We start from the raw sequence: 16439 nt of genomic DNA, 5'->3' as shown, positions 1-16439 counted from the left end.
CAAAAATCCCAAAAAAAATATGGATTCAAATAACCCAAATTATGGAAGAAATCCATGTAAAAAAAAACCAAGAAAAAAATCTTCTTACAATCAAAGTGCTCAAATTCAGTATCAAAATCCTCCGTTCAATCCTCCATTTTCTCAAAATACTCCAAATTTTTCTTACTATATTCCTCAAAATATCCCAAATTCATCTTATTATGTTCCTCAAAATACCCAAAATTCTCAAACTATGTTTCACCACCATCATCAATCTCACAATGTCAACTCTAATATTGATATCTATTCAACTCCAATAAGGGGTGAAAGTTTAGACGAAAATGAGATGGAGTATGATGACGATGATGATGATGATGATGATGATGATGAAAATGAAGGAAATGATCAAGATGATCAATATGGTGAAGATGGAGGAAATTCTGTTCATCATGTTGATGCTAGTCTTTACACCCAACCATCATTTCAAGATCTAGTTTCACAATTTGGTTCACCGCCGAGCTTCACTCAATTGGTTCAACCATCTCAACAGCTACCTAATAATAATGATGAAGCCCCTATACCTTCAAAGAAAAGTTGGGATTTGATTGAAGATATTGCTCTCATATGTTCAGTCATGAACACAAGTACAGATCCAATTGTGAGCACCAACCAAAAGATCAGAGTGAGGTGGCAGAAAGTTAAGGAAGCTTATGAAGCAGCGAGGATGGAACGACCCCATCTAATCCCACGAAGAACCGCCGACATGCTTAAATGTCGTTGGGGTAGAGTTGCTCTAGCATGTTTGAAGTGGTCTGGAAGTTATGATGAGGCTCTTAGGAGGAAAAAGAGTGGCACGACAAACGAAGATGTGCTTAAAGAAGCGCATTTAATCCATCAAAGAAAACACGGTAACTTTAACTTGATTGAGCAATGGAAAATTTTAACAAAGTATAACAAGTGGAAGCAAGTGGTAAAAACTAATCAAAAAAACAATTGGATTAACAACCAACTGGTGATGTTAGTAGTAAAAGTAGTGGGAAAAGATCAAGGACGGAAGAAGATTCTGAAACTCCAACAAGTGAACCTCAAGGAGGATCATCCACTCGCCCCGAGGGTGTGAAGAAGGCTAAGGCTCGCATGACTGGGAAGATGGTTGCAGATCAATCAATTCAAGCTTTGAGTGCATTTGGAGAGAGTCTTCGACTTAATTCATAAATAATGAAAGAGAAGACAGAACTTCAAAAACAAAAAGAAGCCCGAAAACAAAAACAACTTCAACTGGAAGAATATCAAATGAATTGGGAGATCTATGAATCATTAAGCAAAAAGGAAAATCTTCAGCCATGGGAAGCTGATATGATGGTTCAACTAGGACAATACCTTCAGAATTACAATCGTCAGTAGATATTTTAATTATGTAATGTCTTAATTATGTTTTAATTATGTATTGTTTTTAATGATGGTTTAATTATGTAATGTTTAAAAATGATGTTTTAATTATGTAATGTCTTAAAAAGATGTTTTAATTATGTAAGGTTTTCATGCATTAGTCTTCTCATTTCTATCACCTTTTAGCATGCATTAGTCTTTTCCTTTCCATCACCTTTTGGCATGCATTAGTCTTCTCATTTCCATCACCTTTTGGCATGCATTAGTCTTTTCCTTTCCATCACCTTTCGGCATGCATAATATTATATATGTGCACATCCAAATTCAATTGGATGTATAACTTCAAAATGAGCTTTTCTAAGTTCAATTTTGCCTCATCCACTTCAAGTTCTTCATCTTCTGACGAAGAGAATAAGCTAATACATAATATGGTTGATTATGCCTTTCAATACGCAATTCCTCCCATTGTTTCAACATTACAACCAAGGGTGAGAACAAAAAAAAATGTCGAATTCAAAGAGACCATTCAAAAGGTCATTCCCAACTATTTAATGATTATTTTGCTGAAAATCCTACATATTCTTCTCGATTGTTTCAACGTAGATTTAGGATGAGGAAACATGTATTTTTACGGATAATGGAAGCTGTCTCCAACAACGATCCATGGTACACTACCAACATTGATGCAACTGGTAGAAAAGGTCTAAGTGCTTTACAAAAGTGTACTGCAGCTCTTCGTATGCTAGCATACGGGGTGGCTGCTGATCAAGTTGATGAGTACCTCCGAATTAGCGAAAGCATAGCACGAAAAGCACTCACTCATTTCACAAAGGGAATAATCAACCAATTTGGGCAACATTATTTGAGAAAACCAACACCACAAGATTTGACGAGATTATTAGCCTTTAGTGAAGAACGAGGATTCCCTGGCATGATTGGTAGTGTTGATTGCATGCATTGGGAGTGGAAGAATTGCCCAGCAACATGGAAAGGGCAATATCAAGGCCGAGCTGGTGTTGCAACATTAATTCTTGAAGCTGTCGCCGATCATGACCTATGGATATGGCATGCCTTTTTTGGGATGCCAGGTTCATATAATGATCTCAACGTGCTATATCGATCACCTCTTTTAGTTGATTTGTTTGAAGGAAGGGCACCACCTGTCAAATTCACGGTGAATGGAAATCAATACGGCATAGCTTATTATCTCACTGATGGCATTTATCCTAAATGGGCTACTTTTATTCAGTCTATTACTGAACCGCAAACAGCAAAAGCAAGGTTATTTGCCCAACATCAAGAAGCAGCAAGAAAGGATGTGGAGCGAGCATTTGGGGTGTTGCAAACTCGATTTGCAATAATTAGAAAGCCCTCACTTGCTTGGGATGAAGAACGACTCTCTGATATAATTACTTCTTGTATAATTATGCATAATATGATAGTGGAAGATGAAAGAGATACATATACACACTATGCTGATGGTAGAGAGTTCATAGGAGATCGCCCAAAAGGTCAATCAGAAGGTACAAGTGGATTAAATGATGACTTTGAGTATTACACAGATAGAATTGTTAATATCAATCGATACTTGGCAAATAAGGATGATGTTGAAGATCGACAAACACATTTATCCTTAAAAGATGACTTGGTTGAAAATATCTGGCAAAAGTTTGAAGAGAACCGCAATTAATGTATCATTTAAAATTTCAGTTTTTTAATTTGTGTATTTATTTTATGTATGTGCATTGTAATATTTATTTGAAGTTAACAAATTTTTCTTAAATATTAAAAAATATTTATTAAAAATTATATTTATATTTATATTTATTAAAAAATATTATTTTTATTAAAAGAATATTTTTTTTTTTAATTATAAAATAGTAGATCTATTTTAATCAAATAAAAAATTATATTAACTTTGTAAATAAAAATATTATTATAAAAAAATAAAGATAAATGTTAGATAAATTAAGGGAGAGAAATTATGGTGGGGTAGAAAAAAAGTAAGAAAGAGAGGATGATGAGCTTTTAAAAGAGGTCATTGTTAATAAAATTAGGTTGAAAGATGAAATTTTAGGAGAGAGAAAAATTGTGAAATAGTAAGATGACCTTTTTTGGGTCATGAGTAAGGATGCTCTTACAAGGAAAAGAGGGTCAGTAAGTTAGATAAAGGCGTTATTTGTTTAAGGACACATGTTTCTAAACTATGTATCATTTGTTTAATGTATCATTTTGATCATTTATATATTAAACTATGTACATCTAAAAATTATAAAAAATCAATATCATGAAAGTATGTGATGAAACGATTGAAACAAAATCTCACTTGATTATATTTATAGTTAAACATTAGCCGCAATATATAAAGTAAACTTGAAAAAAAATAGTGTCAATAACCGTAATATAACATATATTCTAAGACGGAGGAAGTATAAACATTAGGACTATAATTAATGTTCTCTTTTATTTGCTATTAGTGTCATATTTACTTTGTGCACTCTATTTAATTCACAATTTTAATCATAATTATCTTTAATTATGCTTGATTAAAAAAATATAAAAAGTTGATATTAATAAAATATGCATTCAGATGAATCAATAAGATCCCACTTGAGTATGTTTTAATTTATAATTAAGAATAAACACATATCAAAAGTAATCGATGAATAGTATTTGTTCCGGTTGTGGAGAGAACAATCAACACTCTCAACAAAGATGAAGAGAATGTCTTTTAAGGTTCACAGTGTATATGAATTACTGGGGAGGTCTGAGTTGCTTTTTCGATTGTTTCACCATGTTTTCCTGCACAAGGTAGCAAACGAGGGCCGGAGAGGGGTCCTCCGAAGTTCCTCCACTGATGAATAAGTCGGTAAGGGTTTTGAGATAATTGCTGATAAAGTTTATAAGGATTTAGAACTATTTTTGTACGAGAGAATAATGCTTGGGTTTCGGTGTAAAATTTACGCTACCCTTGGTGATGCATGACACTGTATATTTATAGTAGTGGGCCTTAGGAGACGTTCCCAAAACCCTAATGGCAGTTTAAGCTTTTACCTTAAATAGAATCTTTCTCGGGATCAGTGGAGAGAGAAATAGAATATTTTGTAAGCCTACGTGGCGTTTGGTGATTTGCTTATCCTTACACTATGGTCCCCACTCTTTGTCTTTTAGTACACTTACATGGGTAGGGCACGACGTAGGTGTGGTGTCTTCCCTTATATAAGTATTGATAGCTTTTCTGAGTATAGCTGCAGTTGCTTCCTGCCACGTCATCGTTTCCGTTGTCGTCATTCTGCAGGATCAATCATCCTGCAGGTATTCATGTTCTTCATTCTCTGCCATGGTCCTTTTGATATGACCCTGCTGCTTCTGTGAGTCCTGTAATCTTGAATCTTAGCTGAGGAGTAGGTTTAGTCTTCTAGGGAGCTAAGTCATCCTCTCAGGGAGCCTGGACCTCTGAAAGAGTCCTGGTTGCTTTGTCCTGTCCTACGTTTATGATGGTGATTGGGGTCTCTCCTCATTCGGGATCTTGAGACTAAGGGTCATATTTCAACACATACAGTATTTAAAAAGTGAATGAGACAATAATAATGAATAAGAGTGAGAAATAATTTAACATTGTCATTATAATTTATAAATGATTCTGAACTATATCATAGAAGTACAATATATTGAAAATAACTAATTATAATTTTTGTTTCAGCAAAACGTCATTCTTTACAAACCCCGTCAAACATTAAAGTCTTGTACTTGATTGAGAACGTCAAATTTATTGTAGCTCACCAAAATCATAATTATTGTTCTTGATTGAGAATACCAACTTTTATGAACTCACCAAGTTATTATTTTTCTTTTTATTGAACATGAATATTTTAACAATGAGAAAACAAGTAAAATTTTATTTATATAGTTTAATCACATATTTTTATAATATTAAATTTTTATAATATTTCAATATATATAATTTAATATATAAATAAATAAAATAATAAATTAAAGTGTATAAAAATTCAAATATAATAAGTATAATGGAACGTGGAGGAGAAGGAAGTATTTAATATGGTCTTTTATTGGCCTTTTATTTCTCTGCAAAGAACTTGCCTGTATGACAAATTATTAAATTGTCAAAAAGTACGTATAATTTTTTTTTTTTAAAAAATAGCTAATAAAATGTGTTTTGCTAAAAAAGAACTAATAAAATTTTTTTTGTTTTTCAAAGAGTACCAAGTAACGTTTTCCTTTAGTTGACCGTCAAATATAAAGATTGATTGGTCAAAATCAAAAATTCTTCTTCCAAATTTTCAATTTCTTTTCCAATTTAATTTCGATTTTGAGTAAAAAGTAGAGGAAGAAGATAGTGAGGAAATTGAATTGGAAAAGAAATTGAGGACGAGGAAGAAGAATTTTCGATTTTAACCAGTCAATCGTTATATTTGACGGTCAACCGAAGGAAAACGTTAATTGGTACTTTTTGAAAAATTTTATTAGATATTTTTTGACAAAACTTTTTTTTAGGTACTTTTTGGAGAAAAAAAATTATTAGGTAATTTCTAACCTTTTCCCATTTATACTTATCCAAATAATGAAAGTACAAATGAATGCTCATCTAACGCCAACCACGTCTAGTCGTTTTCTTCTTTGTGTTTTTTTTATTACGGTCTCTCCATTTTGTTTCAAATTTATTTAATTTTAAATGTCTTATTTGCTTTTTATACTTTTGCTAAATGCACTAATTTAATCATTAATATTTTTAATTATGTATAATTAAAAATTATAAAAAATAGATATTAATATACCTTATGTTGAGATAAATCGAACAAGATTTTATTTGATTATGTTGTAATTTATAAATTAAAAATAAATTACAAATTAACAGTGGTTGATAAATAGTATTCAAAAAGTAAATGGAACGTTTGAAAAGAACCGAAGGGAGTATTTATTAATTACTCTTAATTTGTAATTTATATTTAATATGTCTATAAGTTAAAATATAGTTAAATCAGATATTGTGTTATTTATTTGAACAAAAGATGTATTAATATCTACTTCTAATTTTTTTTTTATAATTTTTTATTATATTCAATTAAAGATGATAGTGCATCAGTAAACGTGAAAAAAGAAAATATAACATTTGAAATAAAACAAAGTGAGTAGCAGAGTAGTAGATATAGAGAAATATAGAGAGTATACTAGTTCTGTATAAATAATTTTGCATTAAAAATAATCAAATACACGTAAATTCCATTAATTGATTAAGTTTAATTTATACATTAAGAACTCTTAAAAAAAATTATACATTAACAACAAAATACAAATTAAAACTAATTTGTAAGCAAAGCCAAAAACAAATATTACAACTAATTTGGAATAGATGAATTATTTTTGAGCGGACATTAATAAAGCTTAAAGTCTCCAACGTAGGTCCTAAGAAGAAATTATGGAAAATAATATATACAGCCCTAAGGGCCGTATAAAAAAGGAATCTTGTATTATATTTATGTAATTTAATATTGTTTTTGCTTTGGAAACATAAAAATTTAATTATAATTAATTAGTTTATCATTTATTGTGTCTTGGAAAGTTAAAATAATTATATTAAATATTAATTACTTTTCAATTTTTACATTAGATTCTCTTGAAAAGTTCAAATTATTAATAACAAAGAAAATTTGTTAATTTTTATGTATAGCCCTTAGGACTGTAAATATCACTTCCATATATTTAATATTCCATCTGTTTTCATATATTCTTCTTAATTATAATTTACGAATTTTAATGTGAAACTTTAACTATGAATACTGATCGATCTATATAGAAAAATATATTCATATGGAATCTTAATAGATTCATCTCAATATATATTTTTTAAATATCAACTTTTTAGATAAAAACTCACAATTAAAATAATTTTAATTTTAAGTTTGCATTGGGATCTGCGCAAAAAGTGAATGATAAGATTCCATATGAACAACTAAAATATTCATATGAAATTTTGATAGATTCGTCTCAATATATATTTTCTAAATATCAACTTTTTAGATTTTTATAAACTCATAATTAAAATAATTTGAATTTTAAATTTATATTGGGATCTGCGCAAAAAATGAATGACAAAAACAAATGAAAAACATAAAAAATAATACTTAAAGGTGTTTTAAATAGACTTGAACATTTATATTTGTGAACGAATTCAATTAGATCCAAATTTAAAAATGGTTTAACATAATAACATGGATACAAAACCAATTTTAAATCCATATAAAATACCTGATCCGAAGTCAATATACCTCTACATTGACACTTGTTTTGTGTACGAACCAAGGGAAATTACTAAATTTAAAATTAATAATTCATATGTTTTGAAATACTGCATTTGATCGTGATATCTTAGGAGAGAAAGTGTCACTGTTAGTGGGAAGTAAAGGTGTTTATTCGAGTGATCGAATCAGTTTTGGACGAGTGTCATTCGATTCGATTGTATTTCGGATCGGTTATATTTCGGATGCGTGTTGCGACGGGTCACACTCGGGTCGGGTCAGTTAGTCACGGTTCAGTTGAAGATCGGTTATTCGAGCCATCGGCTTAGCATCAGTTCGGTGTCGGTTGAAGTTCGTGTCAAGTTTCAATCGGTCTCGAGTTGTCATCGGTTAATAATTGGTTAGGTTTTACCAAGTACAGATCGGGTTCGGGTATTTTTCAAGTAGAATTCGGCTACGAATTGCGAATTACTTAAAGCAAAATAGTGAAAATGCAAATCAATTAGTGATCATTACTACATTGTTACTTTTACTTGTTTGACGAGAAATTAAAATTATAAAGTTCTATCAATTTTCATCTAATTCGATTAAAAGTTGTTAAATAAACATTGACCATTGATTATTAACTCTAAATATTTGAAACCATGTATTTATATAATTTATTTTATTAAAATATTTATCACTTTATTAAAATAACTAATAAGATGATTGAATATGAGTCGATCATACTTCTATGTAAAAAATTGGTTCAGGTTTACAGTAGTTCGATCTAAACTTCGTTCGGGTTAAGTCGATTTTAGTAGGATCGAGTTCGGTCGCGAGCATGACTCGAGTCGGTCATTATTAGGTTCGGGTAATCTCGGTTAACGGTTATGTGTCGGTTAGAAAAATCGGTTATAGCTCGGGTTTAGTTTTCCCATTTTCGGTTGTCAACCGGTTCGGATATAGCTTCAGGTTGGGTAATGTCGTTCGATAAACCTAAAAAAAAAACATATTTTCGATCGATTTACTTTCAATTTCGGATCGATTTTTCAGGTCGGATCACTTGCTCTGGTGGAAGTATGATAGAAGGGAGTATTAATTACCTGGGAATCACCAACATGCAAGATCTCTAAAGATTACACGTGATTTGTCACACTCTTATTACCACGTAGTGTATCTACGATTCCTAGATTTGGGTAGTTTCCTATTAATGTCATCTTTGAGAGATATGGGTAATTTCCAATTAAAATTATGAGTTTTAAGAAAAAAATAAATATTTGTAATTAATGAAAAGATAGAGTTAATTGTAGGAATGAAATTAAGAAAAAATATAATGTATGAAAGAGATTAAAAAAAATAGAGTGTTATTGTTCAAAAATAATACTCCCTCCGAATCAAATTAGATGTCCCATTTGTTTGGGCACGGTTATTAAAGATGATGTGAGGTCCATTAAAAAGGGTAAGTAGTAAAGGGTAAGTAGTGAAGGGTAAGTAGTGAAGGATAGTTAGGTAAATAAGGTATATGGGGGTATATTCGTAATTACTTGTGTGAACTAAGGATATTTAGGTAAAAAAAGATTGACAAAAATAGAAATGGAACAACTAAAAAAACTTTGCCAAATAAGAAAATGGAACAACTAAAATGATTCGGAGGGAGTATAAAATAAGTGAGACGAATTAAAATGACACTTAGACAGTAATTAAAAAAAAACATAACAAAATTATTGGGACACATAACTAATTCCCTAGCTAACCACCTAGAATTCCTAAACTCGAGATAATTTCCTTTAAATAAGACCCTTTGACCTACAAGGCAGAAGATCATGATATTGATTTACAAATGAAAAAAAAATACTTTCTTAGTTCTAAATTATTTGTAATATTTGTAATATTGTAGCGGATCCAAAGAAAATAAAAAGTGATTTCATTAATGTAAATAAAAAATTTATATTTAACAATACTATAATTAAAATAATTATCCAAGTCGAGTTTTCATATTCTAAAAGCGGCTCACAATATCGTCTAAAATTGTTTTAATTAAGACTATTGTCTACTATTCAAGACTTTTTTGTTTGACAATGATTTGAAATAAATGCATGGCAAGATTAAATAAATAACATAAAGAAAACAAATTATTTATGCATCTAGATATTATAATTTTCGAGCTCTCACAAAAAATATATTATTAAATCACGAAATTAGGGAACTAAATCACATATAGAAAAAATTCAAATTTAAAATAAACAATAAAATACGACAATAAAAATAAATATTCTATTTGTTTCATTTTAATTGTTCATTTTTAACCAAAAACCTTTTGCATAGACACTTCAAAGTAAACAATAAAAAATGAACAAATGGCTTATATATAAAGAGTTGAATAATATATTAGTACAATAACCAACCTAGTAAATTAAATTTCTAATCATAACTTCTAATTATAATTCCACCAACATAGTGGTATTAAAAAATACAAACTAAAAAGAACATTCATCAGAAAAATTCTTGGCAATAGCATAAAATAATACTGAAAAACTGCAACTTCAAAAACCCTTTTTGAGAAAAAAAAAAAGTGAAATAAAAATAAACAAGAGAAATGTTTGCTACTGGAATTTGAACATTAGCTCATTGCATGAGGTTGTGTAGCTTTAACCAATTCTCCCATCAAAAAATATATATATATAGGCATGGCCACGGTCCGGGTTGGTCCGGTTCCGTTCCGGTTCCATCCGGTTCCGGTTCCATTTGGAACCTGTCGCAAACGGTTCCGGTTCCGGTTCCGGGCGGTTCCAAACGGTTCCTTGGCTGTTCATGAGGCGGTTCCGGCGGTTCCAACTCACGGGACGGGCGGGTCGGACCATCGGTTTCATTTTTATTTTTCTTTAAATATTTATATAATAAAAAAATACTATAATAATATTTATTTATATATATATAGGCATGGCCACGGGGCGGGTTACCCGGAACCGAACCGGTGCCGAACCGCTTGGAACCGGAACCGTTTGCGACAGGTTCCGAACCGCCCCGAACCGCGAAACCGTGAAACCGCCGGAAAAAAGTTGCCGGAACCGTGAAATCGCCAGAAAAAACCGTCGTGAACCGGGTAAAAAACCCGCGGGTTGGAACCGGAACCGGTCCGGGAGAACCGGTCCGGTTGAACCGGCTCAACGGTTCCGTGGAATCAGAACCGGAACCGGGACCGGTCCGGTTGAACCGGCCCACCGGTTCCATGGAACCGGTTCGCCAAAATGTGACCGTTACGTTACCGTTAGCTAGCCGTTGCCTTCTCCTCTATATATACTCATCACTTTCAATCATTTTCATTCACAACTCATCTCTTCTCCTACTCTCTCTACTTACTCTCTCTACTTAATTCTTTAATTACGCAATTATTCTCTTAATTACATAATTAGTCTTTTAATTATTTCTTAATTTAGTTAGTTACATAATTAATTATTTATTTATTTCTTAATTCTATATTTCTATTATTACTTCAATATTATCAATCATGTCTTCATTTTTGAAAAAAGCCACAAAAAAAGTTACTAAAGTGGCAAAATCATTGGGAGGTTCCAGTTCCTCCAAAAGAAAGGCCACTTCTACTCCGTCGGTATCAACAACACCTTCCATTAGTAATTATAATTATGAACATAATTATCCGGAAGGGTACGACCCAGAGTTACATAATTATGCAGAAGAAGTGGAAAGAAAAATACAAATTGATGAAGAAGAGGAACCAACGACCCCAATTGGGATACATATATCTCGACAGTCATCAACAAGATCACATGAAGAACAAGGAGAACAACAACAACAAAGACAAGCTCGTGGTAAACGAGTCAATTTCCAAACTATCGGTTAGTTTTATAATTTTATTCTTCAAATTAATTAAACTTTAAATTATTTATTTATTTAATTATAGTTTTATAATTTTAAATTATTTATTTAGATGAAGACGAACCAGTAAGACAACCTTTTCCGGCAATGGCACCTCCTAGTGGTAGAGCTGTTTCACATGTGTGGTCGTATTTCACAAAAGAACCAACCGAGAATTCAGATATTTTCTTATGCACTTGTCAAATTTGTGAAAGTCAAGGAGTAAAGCCCTTAGTTTCATACAATTTCACCAGAGGTAAATACTTTTTAAGTTTTTTATACATACATAATACATTATACATTCATACATTATATATTCATATTTTATAAACATTTATTTATTGTGTTTTGTGAATACGTGTTAGGTGGTGGTACGGGATCTTTTAACAAACATTTGGCAAAAAAGCATGGAATCACAAAAGAAACTCATGCAGCTTGCGGGAGCGGGACCACAAGTGGAAGCCGACAGACACAATGGGACATTCCCAGCACAGGTATGTCTTTTAGATACAATCGTAATGACATGATTGATGAATTTTCTAGGTATGTAATTTGTGATGAATTGCCTTTTAACCACGGTGAAAGTAGGGCATACGAGCGTCTCACTAGAAAAACTTTGCAACCACAATATAGAGCAATCCTAAGAGCACTCTTAAAAGACGCACAATTAAATTATACGAATCAATGCGCTATGAATTAGTTGAAATGTTTAAATCGTTTAATGGTAGAGTTAGCATAACAACTGACATTTGGTCTGCTCCCCCACATTTAGAACCTTATATGTGTGTAACAGCACACTGGATAGATCGAAATTGGATTATTCAAAAAAGAATAATTGCTTTTGAGACAATGCCAGAAAAACATACCGGTGAAAACATAAAATATAGATTAGTAGAGAATATGTAGAGAATGGAACTTATTAGATAAAATATTTTGTTGTTCAACTGATAATGCAACCGCGAACATTAAATGTATAGAACTTTTGTTTAACGAACCTGCTTTTAGTTTAATCCTTGGGGGTAGCTTATTACACATACGTTGTTGTGCGCATATAATTAACTTATCTTGCCAAGCAGGCATAAAACAATTAAGTGATTTATTAGAACCAATTAGGGATATAGTGAAATGGCTTAGGATCGGAAAGATAAAAAGACAATATAAACAATTATGTGACCAATACCAACTTAAAAAAGTGTATTGGTCATTAGATACTCCTACACGTTGGGGCTCAACCAACGATTTATTAAGAAAGGCGATTGCTTATCGCCCAGTAATAACACAACTATATAGTGAGTGTACAGATAGTTTCATAGCTGATGACACTTGGGAATTAGCTATAGGTGTACATAACATATTAGAAGCGTATGACCACGCGACTAAGATTTTTTCTTATGTTTATGAACCGAACGTTCACTTAGTAATAAGTGAATGTATTACTATTTTTTATCATCTCCTTAAATATACACATGAAGATACTAACCCAAAATTGAGGCCGATTCTTGCAGATATGATGGAAAAATGGCAAGCATATTTTACCGATTTTCCTTATATTTATGGAATCGCAACCATTTTGGACCCACGTTTTAAAACTGAGGTCCTTACTAAAGTAATAGGATTTTATTACCAATCGTTAGATCGCCCGTCTACTGATGTACATAATTATGTAGGAACATGTAAAAAATATTTAGTAGAACTCTATGATTTTTACGCTAGTGTATATAACCCGAAACGCGATATGTCTAGGCGTGCTAGCGTTTCGGCACGTTTCTCTTACTATAATTCGGTAATAGCTAACATAATGACTCAAGATGATAGTTTTGTAGGATCATCTTCTTCTTCCTCGACCTCATATTTAGAACTAGATAGTTATCTTAAACACCACTTTGAAATAGACCAAAGTATCTATAATATTTTGGAGTGGTGGAAAGAAAAATCTGTTAAATTTCCCATTTTATCGAGAATTGCAAAGGATATCCTTGCAATTCCCGCGTCAACAATTGCGTCGGAGTCTGCTTTTAGTGCAGGTAGAAGAGTTTTGGACGAAAAGCGATCTCGTCTTGCTCCACATAGTATACAAATATGTGTTTGCAAGAAAGATTGGGATCAAGCGGAGATTCGAACACAAGGACTAAGGAATGATGATGATCAAGACGACGATGATGATCCATGGATGATGATGGATACATCTGCATCATCGTCAGGAGGAGAGTCAGCGGAAGCATCTAATCAACCACATGATGATGACGAAGACGAATAGGATCAATCCGACAAGCGACAACGATAAATCAACATTCAACAACTATAAATAAAAGGTATGACAAAGAACTACGTGGGCTTTGATTCCTTCGGGATACGTAGGTAGCTTAGTATTCATTTGGGTACTAGGTTCAAGTCCATTTTCTCCCTCTTTTTTTATTAATCATCTTTATCGACATTATCATTGATTCGTTTCTTATTAGTTTATTTTTTTCATTCTTTTTAGTAAATATTTCAATAACGATGACAACTTGACATGCAATGAATTTCGCTAATAATCAAGTAATCATCAAAGGTACGTCCGCGATATTATAGTATTTTTTTATTATATAAATATTTAAAGAAAAATAAAAATGGAACCGATGGTCCGACCCGCCCGTCCCGTGAGTTGGAACCGCCGGAACCGCCTCATGAACCGCCAAGGAACCGTTTGGAACCGCCCGGAACCGGAACCGACAGGTTCCAAATGGAACCGGAACCGGAACCGGATGGAACCGGAACGGAACCGGAACGGAACCGGACCAACCCGGACCGTGGCCATGCCTATATATATATATATATATATATATATATATATATATATATATATATATATATATATATATATATATATATATATATATATATATATATATATATATATATATATATATATATATATATATATACATACATACATACATACATACATACATACATACATACATACATACATACATACATACATACATACATACATACATACATACATACATACATACATACATACATACATACATACATACATACATACATACATACATACATACATATATATATATATATATATATATATATATATATATATATATATATATCGGGGCCTCAACCATCAGCTTAAGCTTTTGGTTGAGTTAAATCTGTGAAGAGGTCACGAATTCGAATCTCAACCACCCCTCATTTAAAGTGGAATATTCAGCGCCTTTGCATATCCACACTTCTATCCCAATGGGCTCTCGTGTGAAGGAGCGTGTTAGAGTATATAATATATCCTGGAGCCTCGAACATTAGCTTAAGCTTTTGGTTGAGTTGTTTTCTTAACAAAAACATAAGAAAATGGTCATAGTGAGTTTCAATTAAAAGTAACATTTTCACACAAGTTTAGACATTTCATAAAGAATATTTTAAGAAAAACTTAAAAAAAAATTTAAAATTTTATTTTCAAAATGTTATATAATATATATTTTATAAGATATCTTTCATATTTTAAGGAAATATATCATTTCATTTCATTATAAAAAATACAAGGATTATAAAGAAATATTCTTGATAACTTATTTTCTTTTTCTATACATTAAGTAATGTAAAGCTTTGAGCTACCATTAATTCATAATTGGTATTATGTTGTGCAGGACTTTTCTTGCATAAGACTTATATTAAAAGTTTAATATCATTTAGTGTGTCTCTTGGATTCGATTCGATTCGAGTATGGGATAGCTTTACTAGAAAAACATATTTGACGGGTGTTATTTATTACACGTTTGTCGTCAAAAAAATTGTGAAGCGAAAAATCACTAAACTTTGTGTTATCTTCTATACACAGTTTACTAAATCGTAGATACTTTGTATTAAAATGTTCATACTCTTGTATACTAAAACATAATTATTGAATAAAGAAGGGGATTTTTATTTCGTGATGAAAGATTGCCCAAAAATAATTTTATACATGAAATAAATAACATTATTGTCCTTGTTTTTGTTGGAAAAGGAAAATAATTGACAAGAATTTGTGAGCTCATCAGTTCGTCGGTAAGATGTGTGATGGCCTTGATTGTTCGTCAAATGATCATATACCAACTAGTCACCGACCATTATTAGTGGTCAGTGTACAAGTAATCGGCATATTTTCTTTGTCGGACAATGGTCGGTTTTTACACGTGAATACTTTGTGGTTGCAAATTACGATCTGGGAAACACGGACACGACACTGAACAGGCGTGTCCCGTGTCGGACACGTGTTGGATACGAACACGCGACGGACACGCGAAAATCCGTGTCCGACACGCCAAATGAAGTGTCCAATATTTTAATATTTTTTCGGACACGTGGACACGGCAAGGACACGCGACCGACACGGCAAGGGACACGGCAAGGACACGTGTGTTATTAAAAAAAAAAAAATTGAAAACTGAGTACAGCAGTAGGCAGAAGGCTTCTCGAATTCCATTTCCCTCTCAATTGCAATTCCCTCTCTTGGTCTTAGCCTCTCACTCCTCTAACCCTAAAAACTCTACACCTCTTCCTCCACCTCCACCACGCCACCGACGGCTGCTCCTCCATCACAGACAAACACTCGAAGTCGGTGCTACAACTGCTGCTGACTAATTTCACTGTGGGCTGTGGGTTGTTCGAATCCAATCAAAGAATCCCTAAAAATCGAAATTTTTGATTTTGTTTAAGGTATTTTCACTCTTTATCCTAAATCCTAATATTAATCTTGTTCTAATCTTTAATCTTAGTGTGAATCTTAAATTCTTAATCTTAATTTCTTGTAATGTGCTCTTTCGACCATTGAATTCGATTACTGTGTTCATCTTTGATTTATAATCTAAGTAATATGGAGCCCTTTATTTGTTTGAAAAACCCTGGAATTTTCTAGTTTGATGAGCAAATTGGGTTTAAAAATCTACGTGAAATAATGTTTTGTTTTGGTAAAAACTG

At 32.1% G+C, this 16439-nt stretch overlaps 2 protein-coding genes across 2 annotated transcripts; both read left to right on the top strand.

Annotated features, from left to right (window-relative positions):
• Positions 1-232: 232 nt before the first annotated feature.
• Positions 233-1194, top strand: LOC130823210 (uncharacterized). The gene is made up of 2 exons (XM_057687842.1): positions 233-927; positions 1002-1194. Exons 1-2 carry the CDS (start codon positions 233-235, stop codon positions 1192-1194), a joined length of 888 nt encoding a protein of 295 aa, XP_057543825.1.
• An 811-nt stretch (positions 1195-2005) lies between these two features.
• Positions 2006-3058, top strand: LOC130823209 (uncharacterized). The gene has a single exon (XM_057687841.1). It carries the CDS (start codon positions 2006-2008, stop codon positions 3056-3058), a length of 1053 nt encoding a protein of 350 aa, XP_057543824.1.
• The last annotated feature ends 13381 nt before the right edge of the window (positions 3059-16439 follow it).

Source organism: Amaranthus tricolor, chromosome 9 (assembly GCF_026212465.1).
Source record: "Amaranthus tricolor cultivar Red isolate AtriRed21 chromosome 9, ASM2621246v1, whole genome shotgun sequence".
NCBI lineage: Eukaryota > Viridiplantae > Streptophyta > Magnoliopsida > Caryophyllales > Amaranthaceae > Amaranthus > Amaranthus tricolor.
This window is presented reverse-complemented; position numbering and strand designations above follow the sequence as displayed.

What these genes read in the sequence shown, in the direction of transcription:
- LOC130823210 (XM_057687842.1), top strand. Translation starts at nt 233, where the DNA reads ATGTTTCACCACCATCATCAATCTCACAATGTCAACTCTAATATTGAT. An exon ending in CAATGGAAAATTTTAACAAA is followed by an intron (nt 928 to 1,001) that starts GTATAACAAGTG and finishes TGGTGATGTTAG; the next exon opens with TAGTAAAAGTAGTGGGAAAA.
- LOC130823209 (XM_057687841.1), top strand. Translation starts at nt 2,006, where the DNA reads ATGGAAGCTGTCTCCAACAACGATCCATGGTACACTACCAACATTGAT.